Source organism: Triturus cristatus, chromosome 10 (assembly GCF_964204655.1).
Source record: "Triturus cristatus chromosome 10, aTriCri1.1, whole genome shotgun sequence".
Classification (NCBI taxonomy): domain Eukaryota; kingdom Metazoa; phylum Chordata; class Amphibia; order Caudata; family Salamandridae; genus Triturus; species Triturus cristatus.
The window spans coordinates 11196809-11220707 of NC_140593.1; the positions used below are offsets into that span (position 1 = coordinate 11196809).

A 23899-nucleotide genomic window follows, 5' to 3' on the forward strand; every position below is an offset into this window, starting at 1 on the left:
ATCTGTGACTGGGTGTCTGAAAATCTTCAGCACTCCATCAATCATCTCCTTGTGTTTGCTTTGTTTGCCTTAAATTGGCAGGCGATGCCCAGATATAGGTCCCTTGCTAACTTTGTCACTGGATTCAAGCTAGCCTGGCTGATGAGAGGTGTAACCCCGAAAGCTGTGCCAGGATTGTGGTTTCCGGTCCAGGGATTACCAGGTCTGGCTGTTCGGGCTGGGCTGCTCCCATGAGGCACACGGTCAAGAATGATTTGCATATGGCTGGGTACAATCTGGGGTGGCAAAGCGAGCTAAATAATGATGATGGATTCAATCCAGGGCTGTGACTGGGGGTGAGTGTCTGAAAAGTTTCAGCGCTCCATCCATCATCTCCTTGTGTTTGCTTTGTTCACCCACAGTTGAGCAAGGAAGCACAAAATCACCCAAAATATGAAGTCATGCACCACAGTCCACCATGCACCACACATTTTTTTCCCATCATCCATTTGTACAGAAAGTGAGACATTACTTGTTTTTCCATTATTCATTATCAATGGATTTCCCATTATCCATCCACACTGGAGGTGGCATCACTGGTGTCTCATCAAAACCATTGATAAAAGAAGATACCAGGCAAGAGGAATTAATTTCCCATCATCCATCATCAAAGAAAGTGAAAACACTGCATTTACTAATAGAAATCTGCACAGGAAGTGACATCACTGGAGTTCCTATTATCCATCTGTACAGGAATTGATAACACTTTCTGCCTCCTCCCTTTTCAGTCGACTCTTCAAGGCATCCCAGGACTTTAGTTAAGAACCTCTCTACCATTTAAACTTACACGATAACATATAATCATGTGCCTTAACCAGAACACCACACTCCCAATCTACACAAGCGTACCTAGATGAAGATAACCCGGACTCTCACATGGCATATTCCCACATCACATAGACCCACCATTCTACACATCCAATACATTCCACACACCCTCAAACTACACAACACATATTCCAACTCATGCTCATCAACGCTCACTCTGCAGTACTCTACACAACAGACATTGGGGATATCTGTCACAAGCATGATGCCCTATTCATCACAGAAACATTTACACACCCACAGCTTCGCATATGCTTGTTGTCCATCTTCACACAGGTTACAGCATCTATTGTGTGGACTATACACATAAGAATCTATCAATCCTGCTGGTCTTATTCCCTTGGAAAACAAGTAACACTCTACTCCATAAAGCTGCTGACATGACATTTCTCACTCTTTGCAACTCATAGTCCCTTCCATTTCTTCTATAGACCTCACAGGCAGAACAAGGACTGCACTTACCAATTCTCACATCTCCTCACAACATGATCCATCTGACATGTCCACGTCACAATTTTGGGTGACTTTAACCTCCCAGACAACACAGTTGCTCCTTGTCCCAGCCTGATCCAGTGATACCACCTCTACCTGAGTTTTCCTGCTCACTGTTCTTCCTGCAAACAGAAGCCCTGCCCACCCCAGGACTTAATGCAGACCACAATGCAATCGCTCAGCAGAAGTGTGCAGAGGGCATACAGCTGGTATGGTAAAGGTGCTCCAAAGGTAAGTCCCTCTGTATTCGTTCTCACCTGGACCATGCCCAGCACCATGACATCTGGCCCTGACACCCCTGAAGATACACCATCACTGAACTATACATCCTCAACCCTGGACACCATAGCAAACAATGCCACTGTGCTGACCCACACTCCATTTTAGGATCTTTCACCTCCAACCACTGCCACATCAGATGCCATAACACACACACCAGCCCACTCACCAGCCCCACCCTGAGCACACCACAGACACCATCTGAACAAAAACACCATCTTGCATGAGCCTTTCTCAACACACTCCCACTATGCAAACACACTACTGAACTTTGGGACCTCATTTCCACTCTTACACCCAATGTCCTCTTCTGCACTGAGGCCTGACTCAACGCCACTTCTGCACACAACATCAACACCACAATACCCAAAGGATGCAAGCTCACCCACCACCACATCAACAAGCCTGATGGAGGGATCACAATCATACACAAGGAAACCATCAAATGCACCACCACAAATGACAATATCATCCCAGCAATGGAAAACCTCAACTTCTGACTCCAAGCACACAGCAGAACTACCATCAGGGGCACCTTCACGTACCATACTCCAGGACCACATCCAGCCTTCTGCAACTTCAGTGCTGACTTCATCTCCTCCCTTGCCATGGACTCTTACAGCTACATTTTCCTCGGAAACCTCAACTTCCATCTTGACGACCACAATGACATTAATGCTACCAACCTCCGCAACAGCATAAATAAGATCAGACTAACCTAACTCTACCAGGACTCCATGCACACTGCAGACCCCATGCTAGACCCCCATCTTCACTATCAGTGACTGCATCAGGTACAACCGCACCATGAAACTCACTTGGACCGATTAATCCATCACCCACTTCAGCATCACCAGCTCACTGACCTTCACCCCCAGTCTACCTAACACCCCCCACTGCAGCTGGAGCAAAGTCTTAAAGGACACCTGGATCAATGTGTTCAACACCACCCACTCCATCTCCTCCAACAACCTAGACCAAAAAGTCAGAAACTTTAACAATCGATCACCAAGTGCTCCAACAGCATCTCTCCCATCAGCAACAACAACTACAGAAGATCCACCAAGCAGGCTAACTGGTACACTGAAACAACTGGAAAGGAGATGGCAGAAAAGACATGACTGGCAAGACTGCCTTCAAGACAGCCCTCAATGACTACCAAAGACATTTGAGAGAACCGAAGAGAAAGGCCAATGCCTCACACATCGAATCCTGACCTGCTACCAGCTCTCTCTTCTAAAGTAAGTCAAACCATGTCTTCCAGAATGTGACTTCAGAACTGATGTTCAAGCCCACACACTCTCACATATTGATAGTGGTAATGCCCTACTCCATGACCTTCTAGACTCCACACTGACACCCATTAAGGGCATTCAATAAGATGCATCATGTCTTATCCATGGTCTTTAGAAATATGATAACATCACCCAATCATGATGAAACTCCACCTGTACCCTTTGGCTGCCCACCTACTCATGAAAACTAGCTCCATCATTTACATAGCTATCACAAACAGCACCACACTTATCATGCAGACAAGCTGTCAGGTGGACATACACCACCATATATGACGCTTGTTATTGTGATGTGCATCCCTAGACAGGCGCTGTATGATCTTGATGGATGTACTCTCCATAAACCCACATTTATAACCCATATGCATCTGTGTCGAGTATCTGTGGGCTTTCCACTTGTGCTTCTGATTGTGTATGTACTCTCACCTCATATAGTTTGTGTGTAGTTCTTATAGTGACATCATTGCATTATGGGCTGGGCCTGATGATTATACAATCAGGAAATGAGTCACCCAGACTGGACCTGATGATTATACAATCAGGAAATGAGACACCCAGCCTGGACCTAATGATTATACAATCAGGAAAATAGTCACTGAGAACATGTTATGGTATGAGCCTTGTGATTATACAACTAGAAAATGAGTCCCCCACTCATCAGCCATTCTAATTGGACCAGGACTATAAAGGCACTCCCCGACTACACCAAGATGCTAGGCAATCAGGAATCTGTGCAGCCTCCGTTGCATCTTCAGAGCAGCTTCATGATAATGGCATATAGTTGATACTGAGTCACGATTCTGCAGAGGACATCAGCAAATCATTATGCTTCTCAAGCCTGCAGTGTACGTCGTCATCCTGTTTCACGAGTCTGCAGCGGATGTACGCATGTCATCCTTTGTAACGGACCTGTAGTGAACATCGGTGCATCTAAAACTGTACAGTAAGTCACACTGCCAGTCACACAACCCCAAGGGGGCATCTTTAATGCCTTACAATAGAATCTTGCTACAGCAGCTTTAGGCAAATGTAACAAGTCTGTATATATAGGACTGTAACTGCTAGCACATATCACACTGCTCTCGGCATCTCATGCCCAGCTTCCTACAATGTCCAGGTCTGGCCAGTTCATTATTGTGGAACACGTGTGAGAGCTGCCCCACAGCACTTTTGGATTGGAGAAGAGCTCCACTCCTTCATGCGATTATTCAGTGACTTAACTGAGTGCAACAATCTGTCATCTTCCTGAGCAAAGATCCTCTGCTACCTGTTGATGTGGTTGCATGAACACATGATACAGATACTGGAATGAGTGGGGTGGGATGCACAGTGGAGTGCTTGCATTGGGTGTGAAGATCTGTGGGTAATTCAGTTTATGTTTACCTTTATATTATAGTGTACTCCACATCCTCAATGCTCACCTTTTATTACATCAAGGACCATGCCTACTTGGTAACCACAGACAAGGGTGTCCATTGAACCAATGGATGTGATCTTGTTTCTTTATTATTTTGTCCCATTCCCCCATTCCCTTCATTGTGACACAGGCCATCAGAAATGCAGTCCACATAACAGTGAGGGGCGTGGTAGAATAATTATAAACATCGCTCCTGCTGGGTTCAGGATAGCTCAGGTTAGTGCATCTGACACAATCTCTGGTGGATCGTAGCACACCTGGGGCCATGACACCATTAGACTACAGATTAAGAAGTGTAAGGAAGAAAAAAAGACAACAGGTCTTTTCCATCTATGCACACAGGATGTGAAACAACATCCCTTTTTCCAATTTGGGAAAGAGTTGATAAATCACCTCTTTAAAGAACCCTATATCACAATGCAATAACAGTCCACAAACCTGCCACCTCTTCTATCAGTTATTGACTTCATGCTTGGCCATGACTTTGTACAGTGCTCCACTGTCTTTTGGATAGCTTTGCAATAAAGAAATACCACATACGTACATACATACATTCATATATACATACATATATGAGTGTTTGCCAAAGGGAGTATGTTGGATAAAAAATATGACCTGTATGACTGTTTTTGAGAAGCAGAACTAAGCTAGCTTGTCCAGAACTCTCCCATAGTGTACCATTATTGAACTTCAATCTGTGTGCCTTTCTTGGTGAAAGCAAAGTAATAGTTGCTGACAAGATTTATTAATCACTAACTCCTTAGTATGACTCACCAGTAGCAAAATGATATGTTGCTTGATATGTTTTACTTTAATCAGAGGTTGTTGTGAAAGAATTACAACTACAATTTTTCAACTTCAATGTACTCTCTCTCTTTCTCCAGCTCTCTCTTTCTCTTTTGATTAAGCCACACTTTTTGATTTTGGTCTCACACTGGGGAGTTATGTTCTAAATAGGGTACATGTTGGACATCTGCAGTGGCCATTCTTTAACCTGTTTCTGCTCTTCTCTGGGCTAGTCTATAAAGTTACTATGGAGGCCATGTTGATCTGTTGATCTCAGTATGAAATAATTCCCCCAGCCAGAACATTGACAACTTTGGCAGCCATTAGGTCCACTTGGGCTTAGTGTGACAGGGACTGATGGCATGGTAGATACTGTACACCAAACAAATGATGGACGGAATGCTGACAATGCATATATTCTCCCCCAGTCAAGAGATCTGGTTTAAATCCATCGTTCTTTTGCCCACTACACCACCCCAGTTTAGACATGGCCATATGCAAATCAGTCTTGACCCTGCGCCTCATGGGAACAGTCCAGCCCGAACTGCCAAGCCATGTCTTCCCTGGACCGGAATCAAGCATCCTAGGACCGGTTTCTGGCTATCAGCCGTCATCAGCCAGGATAGCTTGACTCCAGTGGCGTAGTGAGCACGGGTCCCACGTCTGGGAATACCCATCCCACTTAGGGCGAAAAGCGTTACACCAAACAAATGATGGACGGAATGCTGACAATGCATACATTCTCCCCCAGTCAAGAAATCTGGGTAAATACATCGTTCTTTTGCCCACTACACCACCCCAGTTTAGACATGGCCATATGCAAATCAGTCTTGACCCTGCGCCTCATGGGAACAGTCCAGCCCGAACTGCCAAGCCATGTCTTCCCTGGACCGGAATCAAGCATCCTATGACCGGTTTGTGGCTATCAGCCGTCATCAGCCAGGATAGCTTGACTCCAGTGGCGTAGTGAGCACGGGTCCCACGTCTGGGAATAGCCATCCCACTTAGGGCGAAAAGCGTTACACCAAACAAATGATGGACGGAATGCTGACAATGCATACATTCTCCCCCAGTCAAGAGATCTGGGTTAAATCCATCGTTCTTTTGCCCACTACACCACCCCAGTTTAGACATGGCCATATGCAAATCAGTCTTGACCCTGCGCCTCATGGGAACAGTCCAGCCCGAAATGCCAAGCCATGTCTTCCCTGGACCGGAATCAAGCATCCTAGGACCGGTTTCTGGCTATCAGCCGTCATCAGCCAGGATAGCTTGACTCCAGTGGCGTAGTGAGCACGGGTCCCACGTCTGGGAATACCCATCCCACTTAGGGCGAAAAACGTTACACCAAACAAATGATGGACGGAATGCTGACAATGCATACATTCTCCCCCAGTCAAGAGATCTGGGTTAAATCCATCGTTCTTTTGCCCACTACAGCACCCTAGTTTAGACATGGCCATATGCAAATCAGTCTTGACCCTGCGCCTCATGGGAACAGTCCAGCCCGAACTGCCAAGCCATGTCTTCCCTGGACCGGAATCAAGCATCCTAGGACCGGTTTCTGGCTATCAGCCGTCATCAGCCAGGATAGCTTGACTCCAGTGGCGTAGTGAGCACGGGTCCCACGTCTGGGAATACCCATCCGTCCATCATTTGTTTGTTGTAACGCTTTTCGCCCTAAGTGGGATGGGTATGCCCAGATGTGGGTCCCGTGCTCACTACGCCACTGGAGTCAAGCTATCCTGGCTGATGACGGCTGATAGCCAGAAACCGGTCCTAGGATGCTTGATTCCGGTCCAGGGAAGACATGGCTTGGCAGTTCGGGCTGGACTGTTCCCATGAGGCACAGGGTCAAGACTGATTTGCATATGGCCATGTCTGAACTGGGGTGGCGTAGTGGGCAAAAGAACGATGGATTTAACCCAGATCTCTTGACTGGGGGAGAATGTCTGCATTGTCAGCATTCCGTCCATCATTTGTTTGTTGTAACGCTTTTCGCCCTAAGTGGGATGGGTATGCCCAGACGTGGGTCCCGTGCTCACTACGCCACTGGAGTCAAGCTATCCTGGCTGATGACGGCTGATAGCCAGAAACCGGTCCTAGGATGCTTGATTCCGGTCCAGGGAAGACATGGCTTGGCAGTTCGGGCTGGACTGTTCCCATGAGGCACAGGGTCAAGACTGATTTGCCTATGGCCATGTCTGAACTGGGGTGGCGTAGTGGGCAAAAGAACGATGGATTTAACCCAGATCTCTTGACTGGGGGAGAATGTCTGCATTGTCAGCATTCCGTCCATCATTTGTTTGTTGTAACGCTTTTCGCCCTAAGTGGGATGGGTATGCCCAGACGTGGGTCCCGTGCTCACTACGCCACTGGAGTCAAGCTATCCTGGCTGATGACGGCTGATAGCCAGAAACCGGTCCTAGGATGCTTGATTCCGGTCCAGGGAAGACATGGCTTGGCAGTTCGGGCTGGACTGTTCCCATGAGGCACAGGGTCTGAAGTACTGGGTATTTTAGACCCAGCGGTGCAGGGGCACACACCCTATGACTTCTGGGTTTCACCCTGTTCCGGACCTACAGAAACACAGAGTCTTCTAGGTGAAGTCAAAGAATCGTTTATTGGCTGCAGACCAATGACAGGTATCCTAGAAGTACAACAGCGTGTATGTTCTCAGGAGACTGCTGAAAATCATGGAAACAGACTTCGTCTTAAATAGGCCTTTTTCGGCCTCAAGCATACATTCCTGAGTTTTATGAAACGGCAATATACAGGGATATGTTACAAAGAAAAGGCAGAGTCATGATAACCATCCCACATTCCAGTTCGGCCAACTCACAATGATTTACACAATAAGGTTCAGATCCCACGTTAGATGTAAGCAGACCCCCCAATAAACATGAGCATCTCCTGTTTTGGGAAACAAGTCATAAAGCAGGAACGAGCAGGTGTAGAAGAGATTAGCCGGGGGTTTGTGGAGGATGAGAAGGGTTTTATGATGGGTCGAGCCCTGATGCTAATCACAGGTGGACGGAAGAAGGGGAGCTCGTGAGACCAGTTTGACCCGGGGCAGCAGAGCCAGCTGCCCAGGTAACCGAGAAGTCACGGGAAAGCACATGTACTGTGAGGCCCGTATTTGCTCCATTATAGCCTATGTGAGGGCAATGACAAGATGGCCACTGCTTCCAAAATGGAACCCGCGTAGTACAGCAGAATAACGTGTACGCAGTGCATTCAGAGCTAGAACGACGAGTAAAGCACTCGTACATGCCGCATTTACCATTTGCGGTTCGCTAATACCAGGATAGACAGGGGTAGGGCCTTGTCCCCTACGCGGTCCCGAAGATTAAAGTACGACAGACCCTCCTTTTGCCCTTACATAGGCAATCACTATACTCATCTCAATCCGAGTCTAGGTCAATGTCCGCAAAGTCATGGAGATGTTGCTGTAGCATCATCCTATTACTTAGCTCGTCCCTTGATACAGGCTTCCTTACACACAAGGTAGCACAAAGGCCACACATCGCAGGAGCACACTGTATGCACAGACAGAACAGGAAAAGAATGGCTAAGATCATTCCAATGACCATCAGAACTTTCCAACCCCAGGCAGATATCAGTTCCCAGAACCATCCCACCAGTGACCAATCTCCCTTATCCACGTGTATGGCTTCAGATATTTTATGGAGTTTGGAGATGGCTTGATACACCGTTGGAGCGTTATCTGGTATGAAAATGCAGCAACTGGATTGGATAACCTTGCATACTCCACCGCGGTCTGCAAGAATAACATCTAGAACCATGCGGTTCTGTAAAGTCATAAGGCGATCCGCTTGGAGCTCAGCTGTCAGATTACTAAGGGCACCAGCCGTTACATTTATAGTGGATTCAACCACACGTGTCAGCTGTCTCAGGTTCCTACTATTGACCATAGGTCCCCAAAACGGCAGGAAACCCAAGAAGAAGTCTCCTGCTTCCTGACCGGCAGTGTCATCCTTACTGATCACACCTCTCACAACTCTCGTCTTGTGATAATCAGAGGCAGCAGTGAATGTTGGCGGTAGCAGATTCGCAATATAACATGTGCCCGAGAAATCAGGGGGCAACCATGTATATGCTCGGTCATTACAGATGAAATATGTGCCCTTGGCAGCTAGAAACGCAGGGGAAAACTGTGACGGGAAAGTGTACGTTTCAGTACAGTCACTTCTACCCAGTTGAGCCCTAGGGTTCTGACCATTACCCTGTAAGCAGAACCGACCCATGTGGGGTACAACCCAGATTGGAGATGAGATTTGTCGCTGTCTTTCACCCAGACTAATACTATACCCCGTCGCGTTCCATCCTACATAAGGTCTCAACTCTTCTTTAGGAATGGACGAGTATGCGTCAATATCTCTACTCATATCGGCAACTCCTTTCATCAAAGCCTTATTATTGGTGATGGGTCTGATGGAACGCGGTTGGCGAGGGGAGTACGTCTCTAGAGCATAGAGAAACATGGTTTGGAATGCCCATGACGATCCATTTGAACTATACGGTAGCACCAGGTAGGGAATACCCTTGTTAATGGTATGTGGCATTAACCCACAGACCCAGCAATTGGTCGTATTCACTACTAGCTGGTGCTGGTGCAAGAGCTGGATAAACGAGTTATTTACGAACTCCGATCGTCTGGTCTGTTCGTGCTCAGGCAAAGGGTGAAAAGAGTGAGAGGAGGCAGTAGAAAGAGGTGTAGGCTGTTCGGTAGGTGCAATGGGCCTTTGAGCAGAAAAAAAACACAAGTCCTACAATAAACATCATGATACTACACAGTGTGAAAAGGCACAAAAAGACAAAACATTTACTTTTTACAATTCTACAAATCCTGGCTTTAAAGTTCATTTCCTCAATCGGTCTCTCCATCTTAACCCCTTCCATGCTGCGCAAATTCCGCCGCTGTGCTGACGGAATCTTGCGCGGGCGTGGTCATGACGGAACGGTTCCGTCATGAGCACAGCTCAACCGTGGCTCATGACGGAACCGTTCCGTCATGAGCACCGAAGGGGTTAAAAAACTCCATCCTCTACTCGGGCCGCTCGCGGCGGGTGAGTTTCTTCTGCTGAGGAGTACGCCTGTTAGTCCAGGGAAACGCCCTAGACCAACCAGAACCGTCGACCTAACGTCTTCGGCCTGTACCCCAAAGTCTTGACACCGCGACCCTGCGGCAGAACCCGGATGGTGGTTCGAAAAACAAAAAATCAAGAAAGTCTTTCAGATGGGAGAGTAAAAAATGTCAAAAAGGGAAATAGTAAGGAAATCTTTATTTGTCCATGGGCCTAGGTCTCAAATTATAACGTAGACGGCCAGGTGCCGTTTGGTCTCGAAACAAAAGTTCAGGCTGAGTGGTGTCCAGTCGATTCGATAGCGGCACAGCTTCCTGCAGAATATTGTCACTCTCTTGGTCTGAAACTGTGTCTCTTAGGCGTGCATCACTGAATGGTATGAAACGAGGTACAGGGTCTGTCTCAGAGTCGGCGATACCCTCCTTGACCCACTGGTCATATGGCAAAGGCAAGGGGACTACCTTGCAATGGGTACCATGAATCCAGTGCTTCTTCCCTTTTACTCGCACTGCTGATCTTGTCGATAGTAGAACAAGATGAGGGCCAAGCCAGCGGGGCTCGTCGTTGCTCTTGCGCTGGAAATTCCGGACCAGGACCCATGTACCAGGGTTGATAGGGTGTCCAGGAATTTCAGAGGCTTGAGGGAGAGTATCATGTACCTGTTGGTGCAAAACACGCAGTTTAACAGTCAAATCATACAGGTAATCGAGCAGCACTGGATGCTCTAATTCACTAAATTTCGTGGGCCTTGGCACACCCCATACATTAGCCGGGCGGCCAAAGACCACCTCGTAGGGACTAAGTCCCACTCGTGAGTGTATCGTCATTCTGGTAGACAGGAGTGCTAGAGGCAGAGCATCAGGCCATTTAAGACCAGTGCTCGCCTGAATTTTGGCCAACTTGAGCTTTAAGGCTCCATTGTAGCGCTCTACCAATCCAGCTGATTGGGGGTGATTTGCAGCATGAAACTTCTGCTGGATACCTAATCCTTCACATACATTCTTCATCACTTTACCCACGAACTCACTCCCATTATCACACCATACCATTCTCGGCATTCCAAACCTGGGGAAGAACTCTTTCACGAGGGCTTTGGCTGTGGACAGGGCAGTGTTATCTTTTAGAGGATAAGCCTCTAACCATTTTGAGAAAGCACAAACAACCACTAGTACATATTTCAGGTTGTTGCATCTTTCCATGTGAATAAAGTCCAGCTGCAAAACTTCGAATGGACATGATGGGGGTGCAAAGTGACCGGCTGGAGTTGGGGTTCCCCTACCAGGGTTATACTTCAAACATACCATACAATTCTTGACCACATTCTCTGCACACCTGGGAATTCCAACATTCTGCCATACTGGAGCCAACAACTTACAAATTCCTTTCGTACTGATGTGTGCCATTCCATGCGCCATAGTAACTACTGGAAGCACATATGCATCAGGCAATAACCATCGTCTATGTTCTGTCAGATCAATCCAGCAACCATTCTCATCCAACTTACCCATACTATCTCTCCACTTGCTTAACTCTTCCTCTGTGGCTTCAGCCTGAAGCGACTTCACACTCTCTATTGTGTTCTCACACATTCCTACATCATTAACCCATCTTGCGGGGCCTGTAACATACATTCTAGTCTTCACATTCTGTGCCGTTTCTTTCGCAGTCTCATCAGCAAACGCATTCCCACGACCAACATCGTCTGTAACTTTCCTGTGCGCACTGCATTTCATGACCGCAACTTGCAACGGTAGGGTCAGTGACTCAAGGAGATCATTCACCAACTTGCCATTCTGGATTTTAGCTCCATGTGACGTCAGAAACCCACGCTCTTTCCACAGTCGCCCAAAATTATGAGCCACGCCAAAGGCGTACTAATTATCTGTATATATATTCACTCTCATTCCTTCAGACAACACGCATGCTCTCGTGAGTGCGATTAACTCTGCAGCTTGGGCCGAATTATGTGGCACTCGTGCAGTTTCCACAACCGTTTGTAAAGTCGTGATAGCATATGCAGCGGTCGTGTCACCATTAGGGAGCTTAAAGCATGAACCATCTACCCATAAGGTACCATCACACTCAGTCAGGGGAGTATCTTTCAGATCCACTCTTCCTTTCGTCTCTTCTTCCGTTCTAAACAGGCAGTCATGTTGCTCAATCTCATCTGAGTCTGCTGGAATCGGCAACAACGTAGCTGGATTCAGCGTATTGCATCTTTTTATGTGTATGTGATTCGCTAACAGTGTAAGCTCGTAGCCCGATAAGCGTGCACTAGTCAAGTGTTGTGTCTTGGTTCTATTCAATAATGTGTCTACAGCATGTGGAACCATAACGATCAATGTGTTATCCATTACCAGACCAGCAGATTGTCGGATAGACATCGCTGCAGCAGCTGTCGCTCTCAGACAGCTTGGCAATGCCCTCGCTACAGGGTCCAAGGTGGATGAAAAATACGCGCACGGGCGCGGTCTGTCACCAAAAGGCTGTGTTAACACTGACAACGCACATCCATCTTTCTCATGGACATACAATGTAAAAGGCTTGCTATAGTCAGGAGTACCCAACACAGGAGCCGAACACAATGCATTACGCAATTCCACAAAACTTTTCTGGCACTCTTCAGACCATGGGATAGGATTCGGTGTGTCTTTGCATGTTAAGGCTAACAAAGGTTTCGCCAGCAAGGAAAAGCTAGGGATCCAATGCCTACAGTATGAGGTAATGCCCAAGAAAGCACGTACTTCTCTCTGTGTCTTTGGCACACTCAACTGTGCAATGGCTTGAATTCTCTCTGGGGTCAGTCTCCTTCCCTCCTTCGATAAGAGATGACCTAAATAGGTCACTTCTTGTCGACAATATTGCAGCTTAGATAAAGACACCTTGTGATGAAAAGCAGATAAGTGACGCAACAGGGACAATGTGGCCTCTTTACAGATCTTTTCAGTATCTGCAGCGATTAGTAAATCGACCACGTACTGAATCAGGATAGCGCCACTAGGTAAAACAAGTGCATCAAGCTGCGCTTTCAAAGCTTGACTGTATATGGATGGACTCTCACAGTAGCCCTGGGGAGCGCGTTTGAAGCGGAAGCTTCGGCCTCCCAGACTGAACCCAAAAATGTCTCTGCTCTCCTCTGCAATTGGGATGCTAAAGAAAGCATTCTTTAAATCGATCACTGAAAACCATGCAGCAGAGGCTGGAATCATCGTTAATAAGGCAGTTATATCAGGGACAACTGGAAACTGTGGCACAACAATCTTATTAACCTCTCTAAGATCAATCACAAATCTGTAAACAGGAGGCTGTGAAGGGTCCGTTCGTTTTAAGACAGGTAAAATCGGGCTATTGCAAACGTTGCCTCTTGTTTCTTCAATCACACCCTTATTAATGAAGTCGTGGACAATGTCTAACAATGCTTTCTGGCCTTCATTAGAGATTTTGTACTGGGGAACACGTGGCAGTCTGACATTAGCCTTTAAAGTCACCACGTATGGCGGTATTTCCAAGAGGCCCACATCATTGGGACCAGTAGCCCAAAGGGCATCTGGAAGGGATGACAGTTCAGGTGGCATCGTATTTTTGGACAAATACATCGGGGAAATCACTTTCTTGCCTAATGTAAGTTGTACTCCGGACGGAGAACAATACAGTGTAGCGTGCAATCTTTTCAGCAAATCCAATCCCAGCAAATTCTCACCACAACCTGTTGTCAGGATTAGGGGTGCTTTCAGCTCGCAAGGTCCAACCGAAAGTGACATGGGACTAGAAATCGGATTCCTAACAGGGGCGCCAGAAAAACCTACTGAAACATTTATATTGCCAGACAAAGGTGCGCCAGGGAGTTTGGAATGCATGATTGAACTCTTTGCAGCACCAGTGTCTAGCAGAAAAGGCTCCGTTACATTCGCTGTAGTCACCTCAACATACGGTTCGCTCTGATCCACTGGCACTGAAACAACTCCCTCTCTCTGTCTACGGCTGTCCTAGTAATCATTATTTTCTGCATCACCATCCTCTGCATAATAATCATTATTATAATACTGGGCCGTATTACTAGTCGCGTTAGCTTTCTGATCAAAGCTATTAATGGCATTCTGAGGCGGCAGAGGACGCGCGTTCTGGGGAACACTTCCACGCCCTCTACCTCTAAGAGCTTGCTGACCACCTCTACCTCTTACGCCATACATATTACCATTCCGCTGCATTAATTTAGGGCAACTATATTTAAAATGACCTTCCTCCTTGCAGTATGAACACTGATTGGGACCTACAGGGACACGTGGCTGATAATACCCGTTCATTTGCTGATTGTTCTGAAACTGTTGGGGCTGGTGATAGACACCTGGGGGCTGCCTATAATTGTTCTGACCTCCGCGTGGTGGATAGGCCTGCTGTAAAAGGACCTTTGTCTTCAATTCCACTGTTTTCTTCTCTGTTCTATCTTTCTCGTCTTTATCTCTGTTTTCATAATACTGTGCAGTAGCCAGTATTTGTGCTGAAGAGGAAACAGCCCAAGAACTCTCCGAATCTTTCAACTTTTTACACAGGTCGGGAAGTAAATTCTGCACAAACTTATCCACAAATAACCGTTGGCCACCCTCAGTACTCATATCCTGCCCACTGTGATCAATGAACGTTTCCTCAAACCTAGTAAAGAAGTCTGACACTGTCTCATCCTTTTTCTGCTTGCATGCAGATAACTTGTCCCAATTTACGCGCATTGCTGGCATTAGTGTCTTCATATACGTGATGATTCTACCAGGCAGTTCAGCTACTAGAGGCTCAGGTTTCGCGCCACCAGTTTGTCTTGCATCAGCAGCAATAATGTTAGCCCATGTATCCCCTAGTTCTGCATCATGATCCGCATTACGGATTGACCCCCATAGGGGTTGTGGAACAACATTACCAAACAACATGTCTATGTCAGCCAGATTCATAACACATGACCCTGCCGTCTGTGACAACTCTTTATAATAACCTGCTGGGTTTTTACGGGGATCAGGTAAGGACTGTTTAAGCGCTAACACCTCAGAACGCTTCCATGGAACATGCACCCAAACACGCTGGAAATGTGCTGCCACAGCGGGGTTAGCACCAACAGCTGCGACCGCTTCTTTCCATACCGGGGGCACTTCTCTCATGGGGTATTGTCGCGCTTTTTCCTTTTTCCCCACAAGGACATCCTGTTCGAACAATGACTGTTGACAATCATCATTCCTGAAGGACAATACAACCGCAACTGCTTTATCTACATCGCGGTCCACAATCATACTAGCTCCAAAATCAAACCTCACTCTACACAATTCTTGTGGCCTCGGATTTCTACCACTATCCTCCAATTCCTCACAGAGAATTTCGCACATTTTTTCAAACACATATCTCTGCTTCGGGGCATCCCACTGATGGAAGACATTAACAACTGATTCCACATTATACAATGAAGGGAAAACAATCCATCTACGCGCCATGCTGTCTATTACGTTCTTCTCATCAGGGGTAGGCAACTGACTACGCAATTGCTTACGCTGCAAACCAGGAGTCGCACCAGACAACTCAAAGAGAGGCGACATTAATGAAGTAACCACATTAGCTAAACGCTGTCGCGCTGAAGGAGAAGCTGAGGCAGAAACAGGGGGGAAAACAGAGGGAAGAAAAGAGGACGTAGAAATAGGTACCGAAGTGGTGCAAGGAAAAGTGTTGGGAGAGGCAGCTGCTAATTTAGGCAAAGTCACAGGAAGTGCGGGGGCAGTTGGAAGCACAACTGGCGGCCCTTGAGAGGGCTGCGTTACATGAATAAGAGCCGGCTGCACAGCAGCAGGCGGTTGCGGCAAAGCTTGCAATATATTAACTGGAGGTGGCATATTCACAAGCTGGGGAGGCGCCGTGGCATTTTGCGCATATGGGGGTGGCGAACTCAACAAATGTGACATCAGGGGATCTTTCTCCTTGTCTTCGGACTCATTCTGCCTAGAGTGTGGTAAATCCGGGTAACATTTGTCAATCCCTAACTTACGCTGCCTATGCAATTGCTCGTTCATCTGCTCCTCCTCATTGTCTCTAAATTGTACAGCTGCCTGCATTACTGACATACCTCTCTCTCTTTTATTCTTTTTCGCTAGCTTAATTTCTTTCTGTTTGGCTTCCTTTCGCCATAAGCGGAAAGAGTCAAACATCGCCGGCCGGGCTTTCTTCTTAAACAATTTAATTTCCAAATTATCAAAAATATCGGTATCGAAACTACCATTTTGGGGCCATTTTAAAACACCGTCTTTCCTAGTGTAGTGGATCCATACTTCGTTATATGCAATGGGGCCCACGCCATGTTTTACATAGAGCTCATAAGTTGGAGTTCCAACCGGAGGAACCGGACATGATTCCTCTAGCTGGAAATCTTTTCCACAACCCAAACAGAATAATCTACCAAATATTCCAGAACCAGGCATCTTCGCTCACTAGTCTAGATCCAAACGTCAAAGGATTATCGATTACGATAGTCTCGTGAATACACGAGTCCTCTGGCTTTGGGGTTTGCAAACACCAAATCACCAATTACCAAATCAAACCAAACGATCCCGAGGGATACCAAAACAAATGGGAGACGCTCCACTTATACTTAACTGAATATTGCTGATCGATGACGTCACCAGAAGACTCTCTCGATTGTTTCGCTCTCTCAAACTCGTCAAGGGTCCAAAACAGGTCGATTAATCAGGGCAGCAGTCCTTCGTAGCCGTCGGGACGCGGAGAACCTCGCAGAAAAGACTTTCGGACCACGTCGACATGCAGGGGTCGATGAAGTGGCGGCCTTCCTCCGGAATTTCCACACGAAGCTCCTCACGAACCTCTGGCTTGGACTGGTACCGCTGAAATCGGCCCCACGTTGGGCGCCAAACTGAAGTACTGGGTATTTTAGACCCAGCGGTGCAGGGGCACACACCCTATGACTTCTGGGTTTCACCCTGTTCCGGACCTACAGAAACACAGAGTCTTCTAGGTGAAGTCAAAGAATCGTTTATTGGCTGCAGACCAATGACAGGTATCCTAGAAGTACAACAGCGTGTATGTTCTCAGGAGACTGCTGAAAATCATGGAAACGGACTTCGTCTTAAATAGGCCTTTTTCGGCCTCAAGCATACATTCCTGAGTTTTATGAAACGGCAATATACAGGGATATGTTACAAAGAAAAGGCAGAGTCATGATGACCATCCCACATTCCAGTTCGGCCAACTCACAATGATTTACACAATAAGGTTCAGATCCCACGTTAGATGTAAGCAGACCCCCCAATAAACATGAGCATCTCCTGTTTTGGGAAACAAGTCATAAAGCAGGAACGAGCAGGTGTAGAAGAGATTAGCCGGGGGTTTGTGGAGGATGAGAAGGGTTTTATGATGGGTCGAGCCCTGATGCTAATCACAGGTGGACGGAGGAAGGGGAGCTCGTGAGACCAGTTTGACCCGGGGCAGCAGAGCCAGCTGCCCAGGTCACCGAGAAGTCACGGGAAAGCACATGTACTGTGAGGCCCGTATTTGCTCCATTATAGCCTATGTGAGGGCAATGACAAGATGGCCACTGCTTCCAAAATGGAACCCGCGTAGTACAGCAGAATAACGTGTACGCAGTGCATTCAGAGCTAGAACGACGAGTAAAGCACTCGTACATGCCGCATTTACCATTTGCGGTTCGCTAATACCAGGATAGACAGGGGTAGGGCCTTGTCCCCTACGCGGTCCCGAAGATTAAAGTACGACAGGTCAAGACTGATTTGCATATGGCCATGTCTGAACTGGGGTGGCGTAGTGGGCAAAAGAACGATGGATTTAACCCAGATCTCTTGACTGGGGGAGAATGTCTGCATTGTCAGCATTCCGTCCATCATTTGTTTGTTGTAACGCTTTTCGCCCTAAGTGGGATGGGTATGCCCAGACGTGGGTCCCGTGCTCACTACGCCACTGGAGTCAAGCTATCCTGGCTGATGACGGCTGATAGCCAGAAACCGGTCCTAGGATGCTTGATTCCGGTCCAGGGAAGACATGGCTTGGCAGTTCGGGCTGGACTGTTCCCATGAGGCACAGGGTCAAGACTGATTTGCATATGGCCATGTCTGAACTGGGGTGGCGTAGTGGGCAAAAGAACGATGGATTTAACCCAGATCTCTTGACTGGGGGAGAATGTCTGCATTGTCAGCATTCCGTCCATCATTTGTTTGTTGTAACGCTTTTCGCCCTAAGTGGGATGGGTATGCCCAGACGTGGGTCCCGTGCTCACTACGCCACTGGAGTCAAGCTATCCTGGCTGATGACGGCTGATAGCCAGAAACCGGTCCTAGGATGCTTGATTCCGGTCCAGGGAAGACATGGCTTGGCAGTTCGGGCTGGACTGTTCCCATGAGGCACAGGGTCAAGACTGATTCGCATATGGCCATGTCTGAACTGGGGTGGCGTAGTGGGCAAAAGAACAATGGATTTAACCCAGATCTCTTGACTGGGGGAGAATGTCTGCATTGTCAGCATTCCGTCCATCATTTGTTTGTTGTAATGGTAGATACTGTAAGCACTTTTCTTTATGACACACTGCCCATGCAGATTTGAAAAGATCCCTTCATGGCGCTGGATAGAAGGAAACTCCTTTGAGTGTTATCACTGAACTTTACTTTTTGTGCAAAACTGAGTTTGTTTTATCCAACTGAAGGGCTAATTTCAAGACATGTTGAGGGTAAAAAATCAATCACGAAATTGAGTCAGTGAGTGGAAAGTGAATGAGTGATCAAATGATTGAGTATATAAGAGGGTGGGTGAGTCAGTGAGGTAGGCTGGAGGGTAATAATTGAGATGTCAGGAGTTACCAAGTTGATAAGTGTGTGATGTGGGGGTCATTTAGAGTTTGGAAAAGCTAATGAACAGCCATACATTTGGTGGCTGACCCATCTGCCAAACTCGCTGATCTGCACCATTTCAAATTAATTAAGTTCTTAGATCCTTCTGGCTGAACTTCCTGAGATGGGACGAGTCACCTTCCTCATCACAATATATCCTCTCAACAAAGCCAAAGCTTTTGATGGCTCTTTGATGGAGCTGTTTTCAGATCTTATTAAAGGAAGGCATGGGCAAGCCAACTGCCAGTAGAGTAATGCTAATAAACCTACTAAAGATGTAGGCAGGTTAAAGGAAACTTTTAAAAAATCACTTTTCCTAAATATTTATCAAAAAACCCACTTCACCACTGAATTGGATTTTTTTTATTACATATTAAAAATAGCTGTTTAAGGAGCTCTGTAGCTTCCCCCAATTCAAACTTATTAGCATTATGCCTTTATTTTAGCTTTGGTATTTTCTTATAGGAAAGGTACAGCCCTAATAGTAAAAATAGGTTTTGGGGCTATTCAGTGTAGGAAGATGCAAATATTAAACCCTTTCTTGTTGCACTGTTAAATACCAGATACTCTGCCTTGTGGGCTAAATGGCCTTAGAAGTGACATTTAATTTTCAAAAGTAATATTTCCACCAGTCAAAAAGGGTTATTTTGACAAATTCACCTACATATTTAAAGGGTGCAAATTAGTGTATGGAACAAACTGTGCTGCAGTCCGCGAGCAATACTTTACCTTTCCCGTGCCATTGGTATATTGGGGAGCTAAATATGTCAATTAGAATTTAGACAATTTATCATGTTTTAAGAGCCATTGCACATACACTGGGGACTGGACATAACTGCTTTAGTGTGCAGTGTTAAAAATCAGCAGCATTAGTTTAAAAGAAATGGGAGAAACTAGGCAGAAAGGGCAATGTCTTGAATTATGTAAAAGCTTTAGAAGAGGGAGGGCAGGATTGCCAACCATGAGTGCCAGCCTGGTTTCAAATAAACCTAGGCGTAGTTCGCGAAGTAGAGCTGCGCGTAGCTACGCAAAGTGCACTTTGCACTATGCGTGCTACGCATAGCACTTCGTGAACTGCGTAGTACCCTGTTCGCCCTGCGCAAGATGCCGTTTTCAATGATTGCACAGTGCGGACAAGCATCCGGCAGTGCGCAATCATTGAAAACGTTTGAGGAGTTTGAGGAGTTTGAGGTGGAGGAGTATGCAGTGAGAAGGTGTGAGAAGTAAAAGGTTCAAGGGGGGTGAGTTTAATTAATGGATGAGGAGAAAGCAGTATGTATGTGGAGGGGTAGATAAGTGAGGGGTGAACAAGGATGTGATATAAAGCTAAATTTACATGGAGAAAGGGCGGATGTTTGTTTTGCAGAATATAGGGGGTGAAACAAAGGAAATTGGCTGAACAGAGAACTTGGTTCACCATGAGAACAGAGGGGTACTTGTGTTAATACATATTGCTCATATTGAGGACGGGGTGAAAGGGTATAAGGGGTTCAGACATTTTTTGACATTTTTTGATTGTTTTGGTGATTACATAAGATGTTGATCTATGGTCATTGTAATGATGGATATTTGTTTTATTGCTATTCACAGTTACCCCTGACGAAGGGCGCTCTTAGCCCGAAATGTATTGGTTTTTAAATAAACGCTGCTTTGGACGAACTCCTGCTTTTGTCGTGTTTTAGCCAGAGGTCCGGATGGGCACAGCTTTAACATAAGAAACTTGAGAATGGCATAACATCCCGCGTGTGAATTCGGAGTATCAGTCGCAAAATATGGAGATATAATAAGAATTGAATAGATGTTTAAAAATGGATTATAATGGAGAAAAAATTAACTATTTGCCAATGCGGCGCAATGCAGCTGTGCGGTCGGTCTGGGGCAAGATAATGCTCCACTCAATCATACCACAATTTAGGATGCCTTGTGCCAATATACACGCTCTTGCACTAGTGAGGGTGTGGGCTTAATGGTAAGCATAGTGTTTATTGGAAGGAGACTCTTCCTGTAAAAAACACTGTGCTTTTGCCAAGTTGAACACTTTTTGAAGTTTCTATTTGTACAGTTCATCACACAGGCAAAGTTGAAAGAGATCTGAGAAAAGAAAAGTTTCCCTAAACTTTATTCCTTCTTCGAGCAGGCATACATTTTGGGGTAAAAGTTTTGTTTATCTTTCTAAAAGAATTGTGAATTGCATCAAAATCCATGGATTGGTGGGCTGCCTCATTCGCACAAAGTAGCGCAAAGTAGCTCAAAGCACTTGCATTCATTAGTTTATGACTATTTTCAAACACAAATGCAGGTTTGTACTGTACAGTAATCTCAAATCAAGCCTTTGGACTTGTTTGCATCAAAGGCTTGATGAATAGCTGCAAACTGTCTTTAAATTATAAACCTATCTTTAATAGTTGTGACAGGGGCTCAGAAGTGACTTCATGCTGACAAACAACACTGTACAAAATGCCTAATTTGGAAAATGTGTTTATATCTTGGGGAATGACATCAAATGTTCACTATGTGTGCCATATTATATTTGATTGACATGTATATATATTTAGAATTAGAAAGTGACTCCCCTACCTGCCATGGTTGGAAGTCCTTCTCTAGACTTCCACTCTCTGAGGGATGTCCTGAGTGGGCTGTGGATGAGATCATGTTGTGTAAGGCATGAGCAGCTGCGTAGACCGCAGTGTAAACACTGTAAGTGATGTAGAAATTATAAGCATCGTACATAAAGGGGTCCAAATCTCTCATTGTATCGTTCCCTGTACAATGAGGGAAGTAGGATTCATAGGCAAAAGTCCTATCCAGTAAATCAGGAGAACAATGGAATGCTAGCACCCAAAGCCACACAAACATGGAATTGTCTGAGAAATTTAAAGGGTTCACACTGTACAAGAAATGTGTCAGTCCAGGAATCTGTCCCTTAAGAATGGAAAATTCCAGTGCACCACTGAAAATATTCATTCCAGAGTAATTTATAAAATCTTTCAGATGTGATGTGACTGCAGAAGTGATCCAAACTATAGTAGGCAGTCTTTGCAAGTGCCGTAGGAGGCCTGAATATATGTAAGCAAATGAACAGTGAACTATCACCACATTGACAGAAGAAACACGGATTGTTTTAAAAATCTGTTCCTTCTCTCTGACCCAGGACTTGCCGACTCTTTGTAGGAAGGCCACACAGCCTCCACTCCTGGTGATCTCTCTCTCCAGCTCCTCACCAGCATTCCTTCCGCTCTCATCATCTGAAATAAGGATCCCAACCCAGGTCCAGCCAAAGTGCTGGAGCAGGCGGGCGATGGCGCGTGCCTCGTGTATCTCATTGGGGACAGTGCGATAAAAGGATGGGAAGCGTTGTCTGTCACTGAAGATTGGATCCATGGCACCATAGCTGACCTGAGGAAGACATAATATTAGCTATTAGACATATTGCACCAACCTCCATGAACACACATCACTGGCCGATGGTTCATGGCTTGTGGATCTGGATCTCATTCGGGACAGTGCGGTAAAAGGATGAGAACTGATTTCTGTAATTGAAGACTGGATCCATGGCACCATAGCTGACCTCACAAAGATATGGACATGAGCTATTGGACACTTTACAAAGCTATGGGTGTTTCAAGATGTTTTTCACAGAAGTGCTGTAGTTTGCGAAACTGTTACACATCCCTTCAGTTCCAAAGTACTTTCTCATTCCCGGAAGTCTGCTACCTATTCACAGTGAAATGGATCAAATATGTTCATACCCTTTGCTTTAATCTATATGGACTCAACCTATGAGTTTCTACCTCCCCTTCAGAAGCACTCCCGCTAGATGGCATCTTGGTAGGAGATCTAGTTTATTTGCACACTGCTCTTCCCATCCTATTTAATGGGAGATGGGCTGTGGACGCCCTGCAGAAACTAATCTACATAATGTTTCCTTTTAACATTTTTGTTTGATTGTGATGTATGCTGTTTTTAGTTGTTTTAATGAAACAGCCTTAAAATTCCCTGCTAAGTGAATTGCTGGAATTCTTACGCTCTGCACTAAAAATTTGCACTTGGAAATTACGAGCCAGAACAAGTCCACTTTCATTTAAAAATCAATTCCTGTTTAGAATAACCAGCTGCTGATAGACTGTTGCGCTGTTGCTTGATCGCGCTTTTGCACATTTGATTGAAGCGAGGCCTTTGCGACAGGGCATCCTATTTTACCCCCCACCAGAAGCACTCCCACTAGATGCCATCTTGGTAGGTATAGTTTATTTTGCACACTGCATATCCCACCCTATGAATTGGGAGATTACCTGGAGACACATGTAAAGGGCACCCAGTGGGCATGCCATAAAGGCAAGTCTGTCCTCACGTATTGGCACATCAACCGCACACACCGCCTGCCCCTATGCTGGTTTTCCCTCACAACACAGAGCTCTCCATGACCTTAGCACTCAGGTAAAGTGGAGAAGGTAGACAAGAGCTTCTTGCCCTGAGGCCTCCTTTTTCTCAGTTACAATGCCACGATCCAGGAGGGCAAACCACCAATATAGATAGTGCCAATATATATAAAGGGAAGGGAGTCTTCCATTGTGGACTCACTAAGTCTAAATCCATAAGGACACCATAGAAGTTAAATTCCTACTTAAGGACACAGGAACAGATATTCAAATTATTATGGAAACATGGGCCTCATCGGACATAAATCCAGAATTTGGGAAGGCTTGCCCGAGGAATATGGGATACAGGTACCCAGAAAGGGAAGTTTAGGAGGTGGGACAGTGGCGATCTTCAGGC

At 46.0% G+C, this 23899-nt stretch overlaps 1 protein-coding gene across 1 annotated transcript in view; it reads right to left on the reverse strand.

Moving 5' to 3' along the window:
- LOC146788719 (vomeronasal type-2 receptor 26-like) overlaps positions 1–23899 on the reverse strand; it is a 649476-nt gene that overhangs the window by 310831 nt on the left and 314746 nt on the right. Inside the window, exon 3 of the mRNA XM_085630945.1 lies at positions 21701–22540. Coding sequence (XP_085487071.1) covers positions 21701–22540 — 840 coding nt within the window. The remainder of the gene's footprint in view (positions 1–21700; positions 22541–23899) is intronic.